The sequence below is a fragment of the Myotis daubentonii genome, chromosome 12 (assembly GCF_963259705.1).
Source record: "Myotis daubentonii chromosome 12, mMyoDau2.1, whole genome shotgun sequence".
Lineage (NCBI taxonomy): Eukaryota > Metazoa > Chordata > Mammalia > Chiroptera > Vespertilionidae > Myotis > Myotis daubentonii.
In genome coordinates this window covers 79,417,928-79,439,508 of record NC_081851.1, presented here as the reverse complement: position 1 = coordinate 79,439,508, position 21,581 = coordinate 79,417,928, and the positions used below count along the sequence as shown (strand labels likewise).

The 21,581-nt window shown below is 60.8% G+C and overlaps 1 protein-coding gene across 1 annotated transcript; it reads left to right on the top strand.

The window, feature by feature from the left end:
• The first annotated feature begins 352 nt into the window (after window positions 1-352).
• ALLC (allantoicase) lies at window positions 353-13,539 on the top strand. The gene is made up of 11 exons (XM_059660754.1): window positions 353-442; window positions 1,406-1,456; window positions 1,832-1,919; window positions 2,554-2,679; window positions 3,801-3,880; window positions 5,210-5,342; window positions 7,719-7,874; window positions 8,198-8,271; window positions 8,735-8,843; window positions 11,859-11,983; window positions 13,260-13,539. Exons 1-11 carry the CDS (start codon window positions 353-355, stop codon window positions 13,464-13,466), a joined length of 1,239 nt encoding a protein of 412 aa, XP_059516737.1. The 3' UTR covers window positions 13,467-13,539.
• The last annotated feature ends 8,042 nt before the right edge of the window (window positions 13,540-21,581 follow it).

The window sequence follows — 21,581 nt, the reverse complement described above, 5'->3', positions numbered from 1 at the left end:
ATTATTTTTAACCTTTATTTTTACTGATGTCAGAGGGGAGGGGAGAGGGAGAGGGAGAGAAACATCCATGATGACAGAGTCATGGACAGCTGCCTCCTGCACGCCCCACACTGGGATGGAGCCCACACCCTGGGCCTGGGCCCCAACCGGGAATTGAGCCGTGACCTCCTGGTTCACTGAGCGGTGCCTTCTGGGCTGAAGTCGCCTTTAATCCACCTGGAGGGTCACTGGGCGGAGGCAGTGCCCGTCCACCCGACAGCATGCGTGTTGTTTGAACCCTTCTGACCCGGCCGGAGCCCACACAGCCGCGCTGACCGAGCCCCCCGCCCCCCCCCCCCGCCCCCCAGGAAGCATGGTGGACTCTCCCAGGGAGGGGAAGCTGGCCCGGTCTCCGGACTTCGTCCAGCTGATAGACATGGCGTCCGAGTCCGTGGGAGGCAAGGTGAGCAGGTGTCCCTCGGGAGGCCGCGTGGGGACCACCCGCTGCGAGAAACTAGTTCCAGCTGCAGGGCCCCCTCCCGAGGGCGCCCCCCCCCCCGCCCCCAGGCCCCGTGGAAGGGAACGCCAGGGGCGGCCTTGCCTGACGTCTGACAAAGGGCATCCTGCATCTTGAAGAGAACGCACTGTCCCATGGGCTGCGGGCAGCCCAGGGCAGGGCCTCCGTGCGGGAGCCCTGGAGGCCTGGTCACCACACCCTGCAGGGAGCCAGGTCCCCGTGGCCACGGCAGGAAGGCCCAGCCATGGGCGGACTCGCTGAGGTCTCAGGAGCGCGCAGGGTGCTTTCTTAGTGTAAGTTAAAGCACCCCGGCCCCCACCCCCACCCCCTCAAAATGCCCTGCTTTGCCTGCCAGCCTGGCTCAGTGGGTGAGCATCGACCTATGAACCAGGAGGTCACGGTTCGATTCCCGGTCAGGGCACAGGCCCGGCTTTCTTTCTTTCTTTTTTAAAAATATTTTTATTGATTTCAGAGAGGAAGGGAGAGGGGGAGAGAGAGAAACATCCATGATGAGAGGGAATCATTGACGGGGCTGCCTCCTGCACGCCCCTCTGGGGATCGAGCCTGCAACCCGGGCCTGTGCCCTCACCGGGAGTCCAACCAGGGACCTCTGGGTTCATGGGTCGATGCTCAACCCCTGAGCCGCGCTGGCCGGGCAGCTGCCTATTTTGTGGGAAGTTAGTGCCCTGGTGTCCAGATGGTGAAGGGGACGCAGAAAAGGGGGGGAGGGGAGGCGGAGGGGGCGGCAGGGGTGACATTGAGACACTTCCCAAGCGCCGAGGCCGTCATCTCTCTTCCCCGGGGCCCTTTCACGCGCTCCTTGTACTGCGGCTCCTAGAGCTTCACAGGGCGCGGAACGAAGTGGTTTTTGATGTACGGTTCTTTCATCTTCTTCCTTTATTTGCCTAGATTTTGTTTGCAACAGATGACTTTTTTGCTCCTGCAGAAAACCTGATAAAGGTACGGTGCACGGGAGCGCGGTGCTGACGGGCAGTGGGCCGCGGGCCCACGAGAACACACACCCTCCCGGACAGGGGGCGGGGTCACGGGCTGCCCGCCGGGAGCTGGCGTGAGGACAGCACACGCGTGTAGAAGTCAGCGCAGACTCGGGATGCGACCGGAGCTTGGGGGCCGCGGGGCGTGAGGGGAAGTTACTGAGTTGCTCACCCACTGCCCCTCGCGCGTGGAGGTCGGCATCCGCGCTGGGGAGAAAAGTGGAACGCAGCTTGCATTTTTGGGAAAATGTTTACCTGCTTCATAAGCAGAGGGCAGGACATGTTTCTTTAAAACAAAGCGCGGATGTTAGTTACTGACCCGTCGGACCTCTTGGCTTAGAGTGACAGCCCGCGGTTTGAAGAGCACAGATACACTGAGTTTGGCAGATGGATGGACGGATGGGAGACCAGACGCAAGAGGACTCCAGGTGAGCGGACTCTCCCAGGGAGGGGAAGGCCGCAGGGGGACCACCGTTGTCTTCCGCCAACACCCAGAGGTTACGCACGGCTGTCGGGGCGCCGGGCACATGTTGGGTCTGATTTTTGTTGTGTGTTTGTTTGTTTGCTTTTGTTAATCCGCACCTGAGGGTGATGTTCCATTGATTTTCAGAGAGAGTGGAAGGGAGGGGGAGAGACAGAGAGAGACAGCGATGTGAGAGACACACGTGGATGGATTGCCTCCTACACAAGCCCTGACCAGGGCCGGGACTGAGCCTGCAACTGAGGTACACGCCCTTGATTGGACTCGAACCCGGGACTCTTCAGAGAGTCAACGCTGTATCCACTGAGCCACACTAGCTAGGGCTGTTGTTGTTTTATTGATTTTAGAGAGAGGAATGGAGAGAGGGAGAGAGAGAGAGAATCATGGATCGGCTGCCTCCTGCACACCCCCTACTGGGGATCGAGCCCACAACCCGGGCCTGCGCCCTGACCGGGAATCGAACCCTGTTCAACCATGAGCCACACGGGCTGGGCCAGTCATTGGCGTTTTAGTTTCCTTCTGTCACCTGCCTCCCCTGCTGACTTGGACGTGACGGCCGCTCTGTCCTGTGCGCCCCGCAGGTCACGACTGGTGCATCGTCAGGCTGGGGGTCCAGGGCCTGATCCGGGGCCTGGACGTGGACATTTCCTACTTCATGGGAGGCTACGCCCCTCGGATTTCAATCCAAGCAGCAAACCTGGAAGAAGGTGCCGTGGGGACCTCTGACCCGGGCCGGCTCCGTGGGGCCGGGAGGCTCAGCCGTCCCCCTGACCATGCGTTTCCAACCGGACGGGCTCAGCAGCCGGTCAAGGCCACTGGGCGGCCACGGCCTTCGAGCTCCGTGATTTCCGACTGTGAACTGAGCAGTGTCCTTGGACCCGGCCTTACCCCCACACTCTCCAGCGGGCTTTCGGGGCGCCCTCCTGCGGGGGGGGGGGCGGGGGGGATTAGGCTGGCCCCGGAGGCACGGGCTCCTCAGGTAGACCCGCCTTTCCGGCCCTTCCCGGCAGCATCTGATGTGGGTCCTGGAAGTAACTTTGGGAAATAAGTGCCATCATGCGTGTGGACAGACACGTATGTAGGAACATAAGTCATGTCCGCTGGCGAGTTGATGCTAAAAGATGGTGGCGTCCGAGGCTCCACTCGGAAAGGCAGGGGGAGGGGCTGGACGTTTAGTGATGATGGGAGGGGTCCCTCTGGGAGCAGGAAGTGCCTAAGGCCAGACGGGCGCTCTGGGCCTGGTGCCTCTGCTTCTATTTCTCACGCCCTGGTCGGGTGGTCAGTCGGCGAGGATGCCCTGAGAGGGAACGGCCCTCGCGGAGGGGGCGGGGGGGGGGGTGCCCTGTGAAAGCTCTGGTTCTGGCAGATTCCTGAGTGTGGCTTCACCTGGAAACAGTACCAGCAGGTGCGTCGGTCGCACTGCTTTAGAAATGGCTGCTGGTGTCTCACAGAGAGCGGCTTCCACCGGGCGACACTGACTCAAGAGATGCCATTTGTGTTATTTGGCAAAATGACAGTTTTCATACCCCCCCTACGAGCGCAGGGTTATCTATTTACTTAAACATATATTTTTATTGATTTTAGAGAGGAAGGGAGAGGGACAGAGAGAAGCGTCATTGATGAGAGGGAATCACGGATCGGCCGCCTCCTGCACGCCCCGCACTGGGGGCCGAGCCCACAAACCAGGCCCGTGTCCCGACCGGGGATCGAACCGTGACCCCTGGTTCCTAGGCTGACGGTCACCCCTGAGCCCCACCGGCCGGGCGAGCGCAGATTCTTTTTGATTTTGAACGTGAGCCCTGAACCCTAACGGTCGCTCTCCCTTCAGATAAAGAGCCAGCGATGCCCCCGAGAGGAGTCAGGATGGGAGTGGCTGCCACCACCGAGGAGCTGGAGGCCGTCGCTAAGGTACGTGGCCGGACCGGGGGTCTGTCCGAGGCTGAGGACCGCGAGGAAGGGCCGCAGGCCTCGCTGCCCGGGGGGGACGCGCACTGGCAGGCCGCACCTCAGGCACCTGCCCGGCCGCCTCGCGCCGGTCGGCCGGTGCCTGCGTGGCTGGTGCAGCGGCGCCCGGGGAAGGCCGTGGCCGTGGGCATGGGGGCCGCGCTGCTCACAGGTGCCGCCCTCGGAGCCAAACGCAGAAACTGACGCGTAAAGTACTTTTACGGGAATTTGACACGGGAACTTGCTGCCTGATGACTTTAACAAAACGAATAGTTTGGGACTTTGTTTTGGTACATTCTTGGTTTTTTAAAATTTTTTAAATTGATTTCAGAGAGGAAGGGAGAGGGAGAGAGAGAGAAACATCAATGATAAGAGGGAATCATGGACTCGCTGCCTCCTGCGCGCCCCCCACTGGGGATGGGCCCGCACCGGGCCTGAGCCCCGACCGGAACCGTGACCTCTTTTTGTTCATCCTCACACGAGGGTATTTTCCCATTGATTTTTAGAGAGAATGGAGGGAGGGGAGACACAGAGAGAGAGAAACATGGATGTGAGAGACTCATCCATTGGTTGCCTCCCACACTTGCCCCGACCAGGACAGGGGATCGAGCCTGCAACCGAGGTACCCATCCTTGACCGGAATCGAACCCGGGACCCTTCAGTCTGCTGGCCGGCGCTCTATCCACTGAGCCACACCAGCCAGGGCGAACCCGTGATCTCTTGGTTCATAGGTCAATGCTCAACCACGGAGCCACGCTGGCCAGCAAGGGCCCAGGATTGCACTCGAACATCCGCATCCCCATTCCGGCGGCTCCTTCCTGAGAATCATCTAGATCAGTGGTTCTCCACCTTGGCTGCACCTTAGAATCCCCTGGGAATCTTTAAAATCCTGATTCCTGGGCCTCATCCTCTGGAATTTCTGTTTCTTTGTTACTAATGTTGTGGCCCCACCCCATACAAAGAAACAGAAATTCCGAAGGATGAGGCCCAGGAATCAGGATTTTAAAAGATTCCCGGGTGATTCTAAGGTGCAGCCAAGGGTGAGAACCGCTGGTCTAGGGAGGGCATCAGGCCTCAGACCTGGGCCTTCACCCCAGCCCTGCCTGCCCAGCCCGCTGCCGCCCGGGGCTGTGGCGGGGGTTTATTACCCTGGCCCGGACCTTCGTTACTATTTTTATTAAAGAGCTCAGGAGCCTCCATCATTAGGGACCCGCCTCTACCTGCCCAAACACCCAGCCCCGGGAGGGGCCCGCGCTCCCTGCGCCACGGCTAACGCTGCCCGTCTTCCCGCAGCTGCAGTCCAGCGACTGGGACTACTTGGTTCCCAGGACAGAGCTGAGACCCGGGAAGCCTGCTTCCAGCCACAACTACTTCCTGGTTAATTCCCAGCAGAAATGGACCCACGTCAGACTCAACATTTTCCCAGGTGAACGGGGCGGCCATCTCCACGGCCTGGCCTGTGCTTCCGCGTCTTAACGTCGCAGGTTCAAAACCATCAATGCAGTCCCCCTTTCTTTAAAAAAATATTCTTACTGATTTTAGGCAGCGCCTCCCTCCCTCCTCCCCAGCGGCACTCCCCCTCCTCTTCTCTCTCTCTCTCTCTCTCTCTCTCTCTCTCTCTCTCTCTCTCGTTCTTGGCTGCATTCGAACCTCAGGCCCTTCAATCCCCGGACCGAAGCTCTATCCACTGAGCCAAACCAACCTGCATTCTTCTCCTCTTTTTTTTAGGGCCTAAGCAGAGGGTTCCAATCACCTTTTTTCCTGCTACATTCATCTAGGACCCCTTGTTGAGGTTCTTGAGGCTAAAGCACTCACATTTGCCTCTTGTTGATCCCTGAGAGACAAAGAATTCTACAGGCGCCCCTGTAGTTACATTGTGAAATCCCTGCATGAGAGAGAGAAAAAGAATATGTCATTTTTTTTTCCATGTCTCTAATATTCAGAAATATTCCCCGGAGAAAATTGGGGAGAAGAGACAGGGAATGAGGTTGTGTGTGCCCAGCTCCTGAGAAGCCTTCTCAGACTCTGAAAGAATCGCAGGGGAACTCCCTGTGGACTGAAAGGCGTCCGGTCGGCCTCGGTCTTGAAGAAAGTCTTGGCTCAATAGTCCTTTTCCAGAGAGCGGGTTGCCTCACTTAGTGAGGAAGTGGCACCGTGTGTCTGTTTTCCACCCCATTGCTCTGACCTCGTCCTCTTAGGTTTCTTCTCCGCGCAGCCAATGGGACAGTCGTATCTCAGACTCGGGCTCAAAAACCAGGTTCCTCTAGTTGCTTTGACAGAACCCCTCCATTGAAAACTGAAAACAATTCAGGAAGGAAGACTTGCACCATAAATGGCACCTGTGAATGCTCTGGAAATTAGTCCGTTAGACACATCATTCTCTTCTGAGGTTGTTTTATCTTCCTTCTAGAGAACTCAGAAACTCCATGGCAACTGGAAACAGAACCCAATGTAGTCCTGTCATTGGACCAAGAGGGTCTTCTTCTCCCTGGGCCTCTGTCAGGTTCTAAATGGATGTGGTTTATTCCCCTTCGCATCTCATGCTGGAACGTATCCATCTACAGCAAGGTCTCACTTTTAAATGAGGTTCTTGTATTTCAGGAGACCTTTACAGGGGAAAAATCATAGCTCCCCTCCAGACAGAGCTCATGGCGGGAAAGTGAGTCTATTTCTCTCCAAAGATTCAACAAATTCCTACAAAGTGTTGGGCCCAAGCTCTTGGTGGCTAGAGGAGGAGATGGGGTTCTGAAGGGGCCATGACTTGCTCAGAGCCACTTAGCTGGGTTGGTGTGTCACCCGTGCACTGTCTTTCTTCTCATAGCTATTGGGTGCTTTCCCTCAAAGTGAGACCCAGACTCTGGTTGGAACAAGAATTCCTGTCCTGTGCTCCTCTGAGATACAGCACCCAAGACAATTACAACGTTCAGCTGTTAAAAAGAAACATCAGTGATGAGAGAGCGTGACTGACCGGCTGCCTCCCGCACGCCCCACACTGGGGAACCAGCCTGTGCCCCGACCGGGAATTGAGCCGTGACCGGCTGGTTCCTCGGTGGACGCTCACCCCCTGAGCCGGGCCGGCCGGGCGTCACCTTTCCTCTTGGTCGCTGGGACCTCAGCACGTTAGGGTTAGCGTTTGCCCTTCGTGTTCTCTGGGAAATTCTCCTGTTAGGCCTCATCCACAGGGACTGGTCAGACGTGATCAGGTCACGTCGGATGTGAGGGAACGCAGCTGTGTGAGGCCGGGCCTCTAGGATCGATGGCACAGGCGTGTGCGCGCTGAGGAGGGGGTACAAAACCCTATTTATTTCACTGCATAACAGCGGCACTGTCAGTCACACACCGAGCAATTCGCCCATCAAACCGGGCACCGCAGTGCTCGTCGCGTGTGGTGTGAACGTATGGTACACGTGTCGCCCGCACCAGAGGCAGCGGCAGCACATCTTTGTCGTCTCAGAGAGAAACCCCATGCCCGTCCCTGCCCCCCTCCCGCCCCAGCCCCAGCAGCCAGGCACCGCGCTCTGTCTGCAGGGATCTGACGAATCCGACCCTTCGTAGGAGGCTCTGGAGTCACCGGGTGGGGTGGGTGGGGGGCGGCGACACCTCACCTGGGAGGCAGGCTGGAGCGTGAGGGGCCCCTCTGAGGCTGTGCCAGGCCAGGGGAGACCGCAGGGCACCGAGGCCTTGGAGAGGGGGCGGGGCCTCCGGCCAAGGGCAGCCGGGGGGTGTGAGGGCTTGTGTGGTCTCTGAGCCTCGAACGGCTGCTTTTCCAACGATGAGCTGACGGGCGCCCCTTCCCTTCCAGACGGTGGGGTCGCGCGCCTCCGGGTGTACGGCGTCGGACACAAGGACTGGGCGTCCGCCGACCCCAAAGAGCCGGTGGACCTGGTGGCCATGGCCAGCGGGGGCGCCTGCGTGGGGTTCAGTAACGCCCATTTTGGGCACCCCAACAAGATGATAGGTGAGAAGACGCCCCAGGGCTGGCGTTTATCCGGGTGTCCGGGCACCAGGGGAGACCCCCAGTGTGGTGTGAGGGGCCGCCTGCCGTGGATGAGGTGTGTGGGGCCTGGTGCCCTTACAACGGGAGGTCAGCTGGCTCCGGCTTAAGCAGCTGGTCTGAAAGGCAACGTGCAACTCCTCACCCCGGGGCGCTTGCGACTTGGCTGAAACACGAGCTGAAGGGGAGGGAGATGGCAGCAGCGAGGCCGGGCTGGCTCCCTCCCCCGGGGGCGGTCCTCGCGGTGCAGATCAGGCCCGCGCCCCTCACTGCGCTCTTTCCCGCAGGCGTCGGGCAGCCTGAGTCCGTGGCCGACGGCTGGGTGACGGCGAGGAGGCCCGACCGGCCGCCCGTGCTGCAGGTGAGGCGCCCGGCCGCTCGCAGCTTCACAGCAAGGAAACCGCCTCGGCCGCGGACCGAAGGGTCTCGGGTTCGATTCCGCTCAGGGCACACCGGCCGGGGCACCCTGGTGGGGGCGCATGCGGGAGGCAGCCAGTCGCTGTGTGTCTCACGCTGTTTCTCTGTCCCCTCCCTTACACTCCCTCTAAAAATCAGCGGAAACATATCCTTAGGGGAGGATTAGCCAAAATGAAAAAGGGAAGAAGAGCATGCTGGGGATTTATAGACATTACCGGCTCCCAGGGATCTCGTGCCGCGGAGGCCTTTAATAGCCAGGAGGCAGCTGACACACCGGGCCCTAGAGCCCGTGTTCACGGTGGGAAGTGAAGGCGGTAACACGGGTTCCCGCCCACACGGTTCCCGCCGGCTTCGGGGCGGGTTCTGCCTGGCACCTGCGGGCTCACGCGTGTCCCCTTGAATTCCAGAGCGACGAGACCGGCGCCCTCCTCGTCCTCGGCGGCGAGTGGGCTGTTTTCCGCCTCTCACACCCTGGAGTGGTGACCCAAGTGGAAATCGACACGACGCATTTTGAAGGTAAATGTAAAGTCACGAGGAAATGCGTTTAGTCGGCCTGGCCCAGGGCCCTAGCCAGTGTGGCTCAGTGGATAGAGCGTCGGCCTGCGACTGAAGGGTCCCGAGTTCGATTCCGGTCAAGGGCTCAATCCCCTGTGTAGGGCGTGCAGGAGGCAGCTGATGAGTGATGCTCTCTCATCGTTGATGTTTCCATCTCTCTCCCTCTCCCTTCCTCTCTGAAAGAAAATATCCCATATCATGAAGGGCTAATATGCAAATCGACCGAACGGTGGAACGTCCCGTCGCTGTGACATGCGCTGATCACCAGGGGGCAGACGCTCAACACAGGAGCTGCCCCCTGGTGGTCAGTGCATTCCCACAGGGGGAGCGCCGCTCAGCCAGAAGCCGGGCTGACGGTTGGCGAGTGCAGTGGCGGTGGCCGGAGCCTCTCCCGCTCCGCAGCAGCGCTAAGGATGTCTGACTGTGGCTGAGGCCGCTCCTCGCGGGGAACAGGCCTAAGCCATCAGTCGGACATCCCCCGAGGGCTCCCGGACTGCTAAAGGGTGCAGGCCGGCTGAGGGGGACCCCCCCCCCCCCCCGAGTGCACAGATGTCGTGCACCAGCCTCTAGTACACACACATATATTAAAAAAGGCCATGCGAGCGGTGGAGGGGGCGGGGGCCCAGGACCGGGGGCCTGGCTTCCACTCTCCTGCTGTGTGACCTCGAGTGAGTTGCTGTGATGGTTTGTGTTCTAGTTTCCGTTTATAAAATGTCAGGATTGAATGATGACCCCAAACCTCACAGGAGACTCTTCAACGCTGTGAGCTTTTGACATGGGCCCGGGTCCCACTCAGAAAGGGCCCATGAGGTGCTCCGTGGTTTGGCCCCAGGATGGAGGCCCGGGATGGAGGCCCGGGATGGAGGCCCGGGATGGAGGCCTGGGATGGAGGCCCGGAATGGAGGCCCGGAATGGAGGCCCGGGATGGAGGCCCAGAATGGAGGCCCGGGATGGAGGCCCGGGATGGAGGCCCGGAATGGAGGCCCGGGATGGAGGCCCGGGATGGAGGCCCGGGATGGAGGCCCAGAATGGAGGCCCGGGATGGAGGCCCGGGATGGAGGCCCCTGGATGGAGGCCCGGGATGGAGGCCCGGAATGGAGGCCCGGGATGGAGGCCCGGGATGGAGGCTCGGGATGGAGGCCCCTGGATGGAGGCCCCTGGATGGAGGCCCGGGATGGAGGCCGGAGATGGAGGCCCCTGGATGGAGGCTCGGGATGGAGGCCCCGGGATGGAGGCTCGGGATGGAGGCCCCTGGATGGAGGCCCGGGATGGAGGCCCGGGATGGAGGCCGGAGATGGAGGCCCCTGGATGGAGGCTCGGGATGGAGGCCCCGGGATGGAGGCTCGGGATGGAGGCCCCTGGATGGAGGCCCGGGATGGAGGCTCGGGATGGAGGCCCCGGGATGGAGGCCCCGGGATGGAGGCCCGGGATGGAGGCCCCGGGATGGAGGCTCAGGATGGAGGCCCCGGGATGGAGGCCCGGGATGGAGGCCCGGGATGGAGGCCCCTGGATGGAGGCTCGGGATGGAGGCCCCGGGATGGAGGCCCGGGATGGAGGCCCCGGGATGGAGGCTCCGGGATGGAGGCCCCGGGATGGAGGCCCGGGATGGAGGCCCGGGATGGAGGCCCCGGTATGGAGGCTCGGGATGGAGGCCCCAGGATGGAGGCCCCGGTATGGAGGCCCGGGATGGAGGCCCGGTATGGAGGCCCGGGATGGAGGTGCCCTCTGATAGGGAGGTGTCCTGGCAGATAAGGAGGGGAGGGGTGACCATTTCTTCTCGAGGCTGACTGTTAGGACAAAGGAGCTACAGTTTTTAAAATTTGTCCACTTCCATAGTAAAAAAAATATTTGGACCAGCACCCCTGATGTTCTATGTATTCACATGTCAATATTTAAGAAAGTTCAGAAGAGGTTACTCAGCCTGTTATTTGTTGGTAAATATATTTTTTCAATCCTCACCCGAGGACACGTTTTTATTGGTTTTAGAGAGAGAGGGAGAGAGAGAAACACAGGTCAGCTGCCTCCCGTATGCACCCGACTGGGAATCGAACCCACAGGCGGGCATGTGCCCTGACGGGAATCGAACCCGAGACCTGCGGTGCACAGGACAGCGCCCGGCTGATGGCGCCTCGCCCGCCAGGGCTGTCAGGTGGCAGTTCGGTCAGTGCTGTCTCGCCATCGTCTCGTCGTCTGAGTAATTGGTGGCGGTTCATGTCCTCACTGTGGCTGCCTGGCCTTAAAGGGCCGGCTCACGTATTAGCAGCACGTCACGGCCGGCGCAGCTGAGGGGGCATCGCCGTCCACGGCAGAGAGGAGGCCGGTCAGCCGGGAAGTCCGACGCGACCGCGTTCTGGGGGACGGAGGGGTGTCCTGCGGCCTCTGGACAGAAGCCTTTTTAGAAAATGTGTTTTTATTTAAGAGCGGTTGGCGTACCGTCTTCTCCTGGTTATTTAGCTCAGGGCAGACGGCGCAGATTTGACACTCCCATGGCTTTGCCGCGTGACCGCCCCGCCAGTGTCTTGTGTAAACTTATCACAATGTTGTTGGCGATGTCCCCCTCCCCCTCCCCTCTCCCCTCCCCTCCCCCTCCCCCTTCCCTCTTCCCCCTCCCCCCTCTCCCTCCCCCCTTCCCCCCTCCCCCTCCCCCCTCCCCCCTCCCTCCTGGTCCCGTTTCTCTGGGCTTTGTCTGTCTGAGTCTGTTTGTTTTGTGTTTAAATGTTTTTCAAATCGATTTTGGAGACAGAGGAAGGGAGAGGGAGGGAGAGATAGAAACATCCTTGATGAGAGAGAATCATCCACCGGCTGCCTCCTGCCCGCCCCCCACTGGGGACCGAGCCCGCAGCCCCGGCACGTGCCCGACGGGAACCGCACCGCGACCTCCGGGTGCAGGGCCCATGCTCAGCCCCTGGGCCGCGGCCGGCTGCCCGTGTCAGTGGAGCGGTGCCGAGCGGGAAAGCCCCTCTCCTGTCCCCACAGGCAGCGCTCCCGCCAGCTGCCGCCTGGACGGCTGCATCCTCACGGCCCAGGAGGAGGAGGACATGGTCCGGCTGCAGTGGGACCTGCCGGGCCACCGGTGGAAGGCGCTGCTCCCGGCCACGAAGGTGAGGCCCCAGGCTGTGGCCGCCTCGGCCCGGCCCCCGCACCGCGTCCCCAGCCCGTCCGGCCCAGGCCTCCCGCCCCCTTTAGCCGTCACGCACGAGCCTTTCAAACCGCAGCTGCGCGTTTATGTGATAAGAAGCAGGGCTCCAGCCCTGGCCAGTGCGGCTCAGTGGAGAGGGTCCCAGGGTCGACTCCAGTCAAGGGCACGGACTCCTGCAGGCCCCTCCCTGGCCCGGGCCCTGGTCAGGCGCGTGCAGGAGGCACCCAATCGGTGTTCTCTCTCACGTCGATGTTTCTCTCTGTCTTTCCCTCTTCCTTCCACTCTCCCTGAAAAGAATAGCCATTCTTCATAGCTTTGCGCATCTAACAGTCACGTTTTGTAAATCGTGTACAAAGAACCTCCCTCCCTCGCTCCCCCCCGCCCGCCCCCCCCGTCTGCAGAGCCGTGTTTCTCACTACATGACCCTTAGGGGTAACTAGCCGTAACGGGGTGCACCCAGGGCTGGGCCTGAGATGCCGGCACCTCCTTTGACCGAGGAGGAGGGGTCCCTGTGGGCAGGGCTGAGGGTGAGGGCGGCTCCAGGCAAGGCTTGGGGGCAGCACTGGGCACCACGGCCACTCCTTCTTATCAGTTTGTCCACTTAATGAAATATTTTTTTAAATATATTTTATTGATTTTTTACAGAGAGGAAGGGAGAGGGACAGAGAGTTAGAAACATCGATGAGAGAGAAACATCGACCAGCTGCCTCCTGCACACTCCCCACTGGAGATGTGCCCACAACCAAGGCACATGCCCTTGACCGGAATCGAACCCGGGACCCTTCAGTCCGCAGGCCGACGCTCTATCCACTGAGCCACACCAGTTAGGGTTAACAAAATATTTTAAAATTTTCTTTACTGACTTCAGAGAGGAAGGGAGAGGGAGAGAGAGATGGAAACACCAGTGATGAGAGAGAGTCCTGGATCAGCTGCCTCCTGCACACCCCCGACTGGGGATCGCACCCCGGGCCTGTGCCCCGATGGCGAATGGAACCTGTGACCTCCTGGTTCATAGGTCGACGCTCAGCCCCTGAGCCATGCCGGCCGGGCCAGTGGGTTAACCGTGAACGCCACGTCCTGGGGGCGGGAGTCATGGTGTCGCCTGGCTCCCTCCCCTCCCCGCAGACCTCTGGGAGCCGCGTGGTCTCCGTGGAGGCCTTTCATTTTCCGAGGCCCCCACGCCCCCCCGGGCTGCGCTGGGCCGTCTGCCCTGGGTCTCAGGGCCTGGCCGTCCCCAGCTCTCTCCCAACACAGCCCAGGCGTTCGACAGCCTGACGCCGGAGCTGCAGGACGTGGTCACCCACGCGCGGCTCACCATCTGCCCGGACGGGGGCATCGGCCGCCTGCGGCTCAGGGGCTTCCCCAGCTCCATCTGCCTCCTGCGGCCGCGGGACAAGCCCATGATGAGGTTCTCGGTGAAGGCGGGGTTCCGGTCCAGCCTGTAGCCCCGCGGCTGCCGGCCGCACGCAGGGACCGTCGCCGTCTTCGGAGCGTTTTCGGCCCCTGCACCTTCAGAAGCTCCGGGCAGTTAATCTCAGATCGGCGGCGTCCGGGCGGTTGAATAAAGTGGTCGGTCACTCACACAGGCTGTCGGGTGATGCTGCGGGAACAGTGGGCAGGGAGGCCTGGCCGGAGGGCGGTGGGCCGGTCTGCAAGGACGACGTCCCCGTTGGGCGCCGCGGACGCTGACGGTGTCCGCACGCCGTCGGTTCTGTGCGGGCCCAGCGGCAGGACAGCCCGGCACGGCCGTCGGCTTCTGTTGCTAAACTGTTTCTACAAACGGAACCGGACACCAGGTCTCCTGGATACTTTGTTTCAGATGCTCAGTTTCATTGTTGCTAATTGATGACTCGTGGCGTCTGTGGACACCAGTGGCCGGGTGCCCCCGCGACGTGGCTGGAGCGTGGAGCCAGCCCTGCAGAGTGAGGGGCAGATGACAGACAGTTCCCTAGGAACTGCCCCACCGGGGGGCCTTAGGGGCAGGGGGAGGGGGAGGAGGGGGAGGAAAAGCAGGAGGGGGAGGGGAGGGGAGGGGAAAGAAGAGAGGAAGGGAGCAGAGAGGATGAAAATTCTGCAAACAGAGAAGTCTGGGCCACGGACCTTACTTACCCAAAGCCATGCGTGTGGGAGGTGGGTCACTCAGGGCGGGTGCCTTGACCCTTGACCCGGGAGCGGTACCCAGATGCGCCAGTACCTCGAAGCGCCAGCACCAGGTGCAGCCCAATCCGAGGCCCTCCGTCCACTCAGAGCAGCCAGGAGCTGGTGGCCCTGCCCGTCCCAGGCTCGGCTCTGTGCGTCAGGCTGCGGGCGCCACGAGTGATGAAAGCGGGGGTGACACCCAGACAGGCGGCCGGGTCTCAGGGCCGATCCGCGGATAAATGAGGAGCCGAGGACAGGGCCCTCCCCGCCAGGGGCTGCGGCAGGAGGGTCACTCCGTCTCCCGCGGCAGCTGTGTCGTGTCCTGTTCCCTTCCCTCCCATGGGCTCTTCGCAGCTGCCTCAACACGAGGAGCTGTGTTCCTGTCAGTTCCATCCCCACCTTTTCTGCGTGGGAACCACTCCTCAGCGACGTCCACGTTTTAAAAATACTTTTATCGACATCAGAGAGGAAGGGAGAGGGAGGGAGACATGGCAACATCAGTGAAGAGAGAATCACCGACCGGCTGCCTCCCGCACACGCCCCACTGGGGGTCGAGCCCGAAACCACAGGAGCGCCGGCTGGACCGGAACCGACCTCCGGGTTCACAGGTCGCCGCTCGGTCGCTGAGCCGCGCCCTTTGACCGCACGATGGGCTGCTGATTCTATTTCCGACGCCTGTCAGATTTCTTTTCTGGACTAAAAAGGACAACTGTGCAATAAAGAGGGACAGCGCGAAACCCAGGGAAACCCGTCTGGGTGAACAGAGACCGGGGTGCACTGCTCCCCTTGGGGGTGTGAGCTGCAGCGTGGAGGCAGGTTCGGGGATGCCTTTCGTTCTCCGACGCCCCTGCCGCCCTGTCTGCCTGAGCGAAGGTCACAGCCACACCAGGCACAGCGGGCGTTGCCTGCGGCTCTTGCTATTCCCGAAGCGCGTGGAGGATTAAAGTTTAAAGCCCGCGTGCAGCTGACCCCCGGGGAGAGCGCGTTTCTCCGTTAAACGGCCCCGGAGGAGCCTGGTCCCGGGAAGGGGCTGCCGCCTGGGAGAGGTTCTCGGTCACTCGGTGACTTTGGAGAAACGTATCAACAAAAGACGGAGACGCAGAAGGGCGCACGTGAGGTGACAATCCATTTTTAGAATCTTGGGTTTTCATCTGGGTTCGCAGCCTGGGCATGGAGCACGCTGTGGCGAGCTCACACGGCTTCGGAAGATTGATCTTCTAAGGCACAAATGGCGGGCACATCCGAGAGGACAAAGACGTGGACACCGTCCTCGGTGTTTAACGGTGACTTCCGCAGGCCTCGGGGTTTAGTCCCAGGTGCTGGAGGGACTTCCCTGTGCCGATTCCTCACACGGACGGGGGTGGTGGTTCCTGTCTGTGAACGAGGGCCTCGCCCCCCCCCCCCCCCCGCCCTTAGCTTTCCAGCGGGCCCAGCGGATGATCGAGGGTCTGACCTCGCCCAGACCGGTCTGACCTCCGTCCGTCCAAGCGTGACGACACTGGACACAGACCGAGTGCCGGCGTGCTGGGCCACCCGGGGCTCAGCCGGTCCCTTCCCAACAGGGCGAGTAGAGAGGGAGATGCCCTCTGGACCCCGGGCAGGAGGGATCTGCTGTGTTTTTAAAAAATATATATTTTTATTGATTTCAGCAAGGAAGGAAGAGAGCAGGAGAAACATCAATGATGAGAGAGAACCATGGATCGGCTGCCTCCTGCACGCCCCACATGGGATGGAGCCCGAAACCTGGGCCTGTGCCCTGACCAGGAATCCAACCATGACCTCCTGGTTCATAGGTCAACGCTCAACCACTGAGCCACGCCGGCCGGGCTGTCACTTTTTAAGAGGTTGGTTTTGGTGGGTTAATTTCTATAATGTTCAGCGTAACATTTATCATGTTCTAGTTTCTCAGGAAACATCTGTTGAACAACAAGGTACCTATTGTTAACTAGAGGCCCGGTGCATGAATTTGTGCACCTGTGGGGTCCCTCGGCCTGGCCTGCGGGATCGGGCTGAATCCAGCTCTCTGACATCCCCCAAGGGGTCCCGGATTGCGAGAGGGCACAGGCCAGGCTGAGGGACCCCACCGGTGCATGATGGGGGCTGGGGAGAGACGTAGGAGGTTGGCGAGCCGGGGAGGGACCGTGGGAGGGCTCCAGGGTGTGTCTGGCCTGTCTCGCTCAATCCTGATCGGCTGGACCCCAGCAGCAAGCTAACCTACTGGTCAGAGCGTCTGCCCCCTGGTGGTCAGTGCAGGTCATAGCAAATGGCTGAGCAGCCTTAGCATATCATTAGCATATTACACTTTGATTGGTTGAACAGATGACCGGATCACCAGCATATTAGGCTTTTATTGTATAAGATTTTCTATGTTGATAGTTGAATTGAGGTGGTGCAATGGGTGACTTGACCACTAGGTGGCACTATTGCTCCACCGATGGAGTAAGCGGGTTTTTTGTTTTTTTTTTTTCCCCCGTTTTTTTTTGTTTTCTCTCCACCTGGTCCAGACAAAAGCCTCCCGGGCTGCCCCAGGTGCAGGCATTTCAGGCCTGGGCTCCCGAGTCACCTGCTTCTCTGGGAAAAGGTTCCCTCCTCCGGGCAGGCTCGGAGCTGGTGTGGGTCCCTTCCCGGACCCCGAGCATCATCCCGAGTCCTAGAAGCGCCTTGGAGAAGCGACCGGCAGGACGCCAGCCCCGGCAGGGAGGCCGCTCGCAGGCCAGCGCGGGGCCCAGCGGGGCTTGGTGGCTGCAGGCCCCACGGTTTCCTCCGCCACCGGCTCGATCACTCGCACGTGCAGATAATCATCCCCGGCGGCTGGTCTGGAGCCCGTTCAGCGAAGGGTGATGGTGCCGGCAGGCGGCCCTGAGTCCCGTGCTCCCTGCCCAGCAAGGGGCTGCCCCTCGGTCGGAGAAGACGAGGTGCCTGGCCCCCGAGGGGGTGCCGCCAGGGCTCAGGGAAAGGCCGTGGGGAACCACGTCAGAGGCCTGCGCTGGGCACAGAGTCGGGGCGCGGGGGTCGGTCCTCGGCACCCCGGGGCCTTCTCCGACTCCCCACCTGGGCCTCAGGGCCCACGCGTGTTTTCCTCGCACGCTCCACCCCTTGCGTGGCCTCGAGGGGACGGAGGGCGGCCAGTCCCGCATCCTGCTCCCTCGGCTGCCCAGCCCCCAGGGATCGCTGCCGGGGTTCCCTGGGAAACAGTCTGGAAAGTATTTTCTTCTAATGGAGCTAATATGTCACCCACAACGTTGCTAGCAGCAGTTACTCTTCTTTTTAAAGATTAAATCTTTTTAAAAATATTTTTTATTGATTTCAGAGAGGAAGGGAGAGGGAGAGAGAAACATCACCGGTGAGAGAGAATAATGGACCGGCTGCCTCCCGCACGCCCCCCACTGGGGATCGAGCCCGCAACCCGGGCCTGTGCCCTGAGCGGGAATCGAACCCTGACCTCCTGGTTCCTAGGTGGATGCTCAACCTCTGAGCCACGCCGGCCGGGCAGTTTCAAGTTTTACTTTTTAAAATTAACTTTTTTTTTTTTTTTTTTTACTGTGGCCTATGCTACATTTTTAAAAAATTATTTTTCAAAAATAATTTTTGAATAAAAATAATTGCACCGGCCGTGCAGTCCGTTTACCTTTCTTACCGCCACTCCCGTCTCCTCTGCAGAGAACGTCGGTCTCTGTGTTTACTGCCTGTTTCTATTTTGTCTGCTCATTTATGTTATTACTTTTTCAGTTTCACGTGGAGCTTGTCTTTCTCTGTCTGACTTATTTAACTTGCACCACCTCCTCTGGGTCAGGGGTCCTCAAGCTACGGCCCGCGGGCCACATGCAAATACAAATACTGTATTTGTTCCCGTTTTGTTTTTTTACTTCAAAATAAGTTATGTGCAGTGTGCATAGGAATTTGTTCATAGTTTTTTTTAAACTATAGTCCGGGTTCCAACGGTCTGAGGGACAGTGAACCGGCCCCAGTTTGAAGAGTTTGAGGACCCCTGCCCTAGGTCACCCATGCTGTTGCGAATGATGCGAGTGCACTCTCTTCCGCGGCTGAGTGATATTCCACGGGACGTGCAGCATCTCCTCCTCCCTCCGCGTCCTCGCATGCATCCCATCGGCACCTCCTCTCAGCTCCTGCCCCTGAGCCCCGGACGTGGGGTGCCAGCGCGCTCATGTCTGTGGGTTCCCGTACGCACGTATCTCGTTAAATGTGGCCATTTTCTCTTGTTACTCTGTCTCCTGTTGATTTAATGAATAGACCAGCAAAAAGAACCTTGAAAAGTAGAGGGAAGGTTTTCCCCTCATACAAGTGTTTACTTCCTAGGAATTGGTTCATTTTGCCAGAACTAATCATTTTATTTTCTCAGCTCAAATATAGGAAATCAGTTAAATTAGCAATTTTGATACATAGCAGAGTTTCTTACCTTATTCTTTGGTTAGAAAAGATATTAAAAGAAAAGAAAAATAGCCCGGCTGGTGTGGCTCAGTGGTTGAGCGTCGACCTAGGAACCAGGAGGTCAGGGTTCGATTCCTGCTCGGCACAGGCCCGGGCTGTGGCTCGATCCCCAGTGTGGGGCGTGCAGGAGGCAGCCGGTCCATGATTCTCTCTCATCGATGTTTCTCTCTCTCCCTCTCCCTTCCTGTCTGACATCCATACAAACAGGTAAAATATATAGAAGTGAAGCAGCCGGTGGCCTCTCAAGTGTGGTCCCGACATGAACGGAAACGCCCCCCCTGAGCCCTCGGACAGGTGCCGGGGCCGGTCCGAGCCGGTGAGCGGACAGGTGCCCGGGCCGGTCCGAGCCGGTGAGCGGACAGGTGCCCGGGGCCGGTCCGAGCCGGTGAGCGGACAGGTGCCCGGGGCCGGTCCGAGCCGGTGAGCGGACAGGTGCCCGGGCCGGTCCGAGCCGGTGAGCGGACAGGTGCCCGGGGCCGGTCCCAGCCGGTGAGCGGACAGGTGCCCGGGGCCGGTCCCAGCCGGTGAGCGGACAGGTGCCCGGGGCCGGTCCCAGCCGGTGAGCGGACAGGTGCCCGGGGCCGGTCCCAGCCGGTGAGCGGACAGGTGCCCGGGGCCGGTCCCAGCCGGTGAGCGGACAGGTGCCCGGGGCCGGTCCCAGCCGGTGAGCGGACAGGTGCCGGGGCCGGTCCGAGCCGGTGAGCGGACAGGTGCCGGGGCCGGTCCGAGCCGGTGAGCGGACAGGTGCCCGGGCCGGTCGGAGCCAGTGAGCGGCAGAGCCTGGGGGAAGGAGATGGAGAAGCCACGGGGAGGGAACAGGCCCTTAAAGGGGCAGGAACATTCCTTTCCGCCGCCCTCACCGCCTGCTCTGACATCCGTCAAGATCCTAATCGGCTCTGAATTCCTGGGCTCTCATCAGGTAGCTGCCCGGAGGCTGGACGGGAGCCCCTGTAATTACTCTCCCCGCCCTGGCCTGCGGCCCCCCGCCTGCTCAGAGGCAGGAATGCTGACCTTCAACAGGCACCGGCCTGGGTCCTGGGAGCAGGGGCTGGGAACAGTGAGCCCTTCACTGTGGCGACGGGACCACTTCTGCTTATTTTTTAAGGCAAGGCTCTTATCGGAGGAAAACGCTAGAGGCTCCCCGCCCCTCCCCCCGCCCCGCCAAGGCTGTGGTTCTGCCGTCAGCAGCTGACTTGGGGGGGCACGCCTGCCTTTGGGGGCTCCAGCAGCTGGCGGCAGAGACAGAGATGGGACACCGTTGAAAAGCTGTAATTTTGTCCGGCCGGCGGGGCTCCGTGGTTGAGCGCCGACCTGTGAACCAGGAGGTCACGGCCCGGGTTGCCGGCTCGATCCCCAGTGGGGGGCGTGCAGGAGGCAGCGGGTCCATAGTTCTCTCTCTCTCCCTTCCTCTCTGAAATCCATAAAAGTATATTTTAAAAAAGAAAGAAAAACCGTAATTGCATGTTCTCCTGAAGGTTTACCCAGCGGCTGGTTAATTTCCCCGGGGAACCTACTTCCGCCTTCATGGCCGCGGCCGCCTCCATGGACGCGGAGCCCGCGTTGCCTCGGGTCCTGGGAGGCGGCCAACCGGGCGAGCTGAGCTCCTGGAAACGAACTCGCCGGCCTCCCCTCGGCCTCCCCCTCCTCGTCAGGCTCCCCGAATTCCCCACAGTAAATGCCATGGAAACTGGAAACAATCCAGCAGTTAGGGTGTGGGGGCACCCCTGTATCTGCAGGTGCAAATGCCACGAGGAGGTAAGTGCTCCCAGGCCCGCGCCCTCGCACAGGTGCCCGCTGAGCGCCATCACGGGGGCTCCTGTTGGGGGGGCAGGCCTTGGCGCCCTCGCCCTGTGGCTGTGGCTGCGGCTGAGGCTGAGGCTGCGCGGGGTGGGGAACTGCGCTTCCATCCACATGAAACGGAAAGTAAAGTCGGCGACAGACGCCGCATATTTATATTATGTTTGTTTATTTTAAAAGAGTGGCTTCTTCCCTCCTCCCTCCCTGAACACCGCCCGAGTGGGCCCTTCTCGGGAACCTTTGCGCTTTCCGGGTGAGGGTGACCCGGGTGAGGGTGACCCGGGTGAGGGTGACCCGGGTGAGGGTGACCCCGGTGAGGGTGACCCGGGTGAGGGTGATCCGGGTGAGGGTGATCTGGGTGAGGGTGATCTGGGTGAGGGTGATCTGGGTGAGGGTGACCCGGGTGAGGGTGAGTGACTGAGTGAAACGCCTCCTGTGTGTGAGGGTCTCCGTCGCTGGAAGGAGGGGGTGGGGTGGGGGGGCGATGAACGGCCTTGGGGGGACTTCCTCTTCTGGGAGCAGCTGTGACCCCGGCAGGAGCCGGGCTGCGGGGACGGACGGGTCCCCAGGCTGCGGGGGCCCGGGGGAGCGGCTGCCTTCCCGGGGAGACATTCTGGCCGTGGACACGGTGACAGGAAGCGGCGTGGACGGGGCGTGGGACGGTCTCGGGCGAGCGGCTCCCGTGGGGCAGGACTGAGAGGGGCTCGGGGTCATCCGGGCGGCAGCCCCGCCTGCTGGGTGACGTGTCTGTCCGCGAGCCCCGACCTCCCAGGCGGATGAGGCCGCTCAGGCTGCACGTCCCTCCGTTTCTCAGGAAGCGCTCGTGGGGGGTCGCCGTGGGTTCTGGGAAGACCTCAGCCTCCGAGCCGCCCGGCGTTCATGTCACCAGCACCCCCTCCCCTTCGCGGCGACGCCCAAAATCCTGCAAAACAGATCGCGGTCCACCCACCATGAAACTCTCATTTCCCACCGAAGCCGCGCTGCTAGGTGCTTAATTATTCATTAGGGCGCTTGTCGCGGTGACACACGGCCTCGCGGCGTCCCCGCCCCCCCCCCCCCCCCTTTCATCAGATTTCAGCACCGCGGTCCCTCGTGTCACCACAGCCTCCTGCCCCGGCCCCGGCCCCCAGCAGGCGACGCCCACCTGCACGCGGGTCTTCCCCGGCCCCGGCCCC

Coding starts and splice junctions, on each gene's coding strand:
- ALLC (XM_059660754.1), top strand. CDS start 353: ATGGTGGACTCTCCCAGGGAGGGGAAGCTGGCCCGGTCTCCGGACTTC. Junction 2,680..3,800: donor AGCAGCAAACCTGGAAGAAG/GTGCCGTGGGGA, acceptor CTCTCCCTTCAG/ATAAAGAGCCAGCGATGCCC. Junction 7,875..8,197: donor GCACCCCAACAAGATGATAG/GTGAGAAGACGC, acceptor TCTTTCCCGCAG/GCGTCGGGCAGCCTGAGTCC.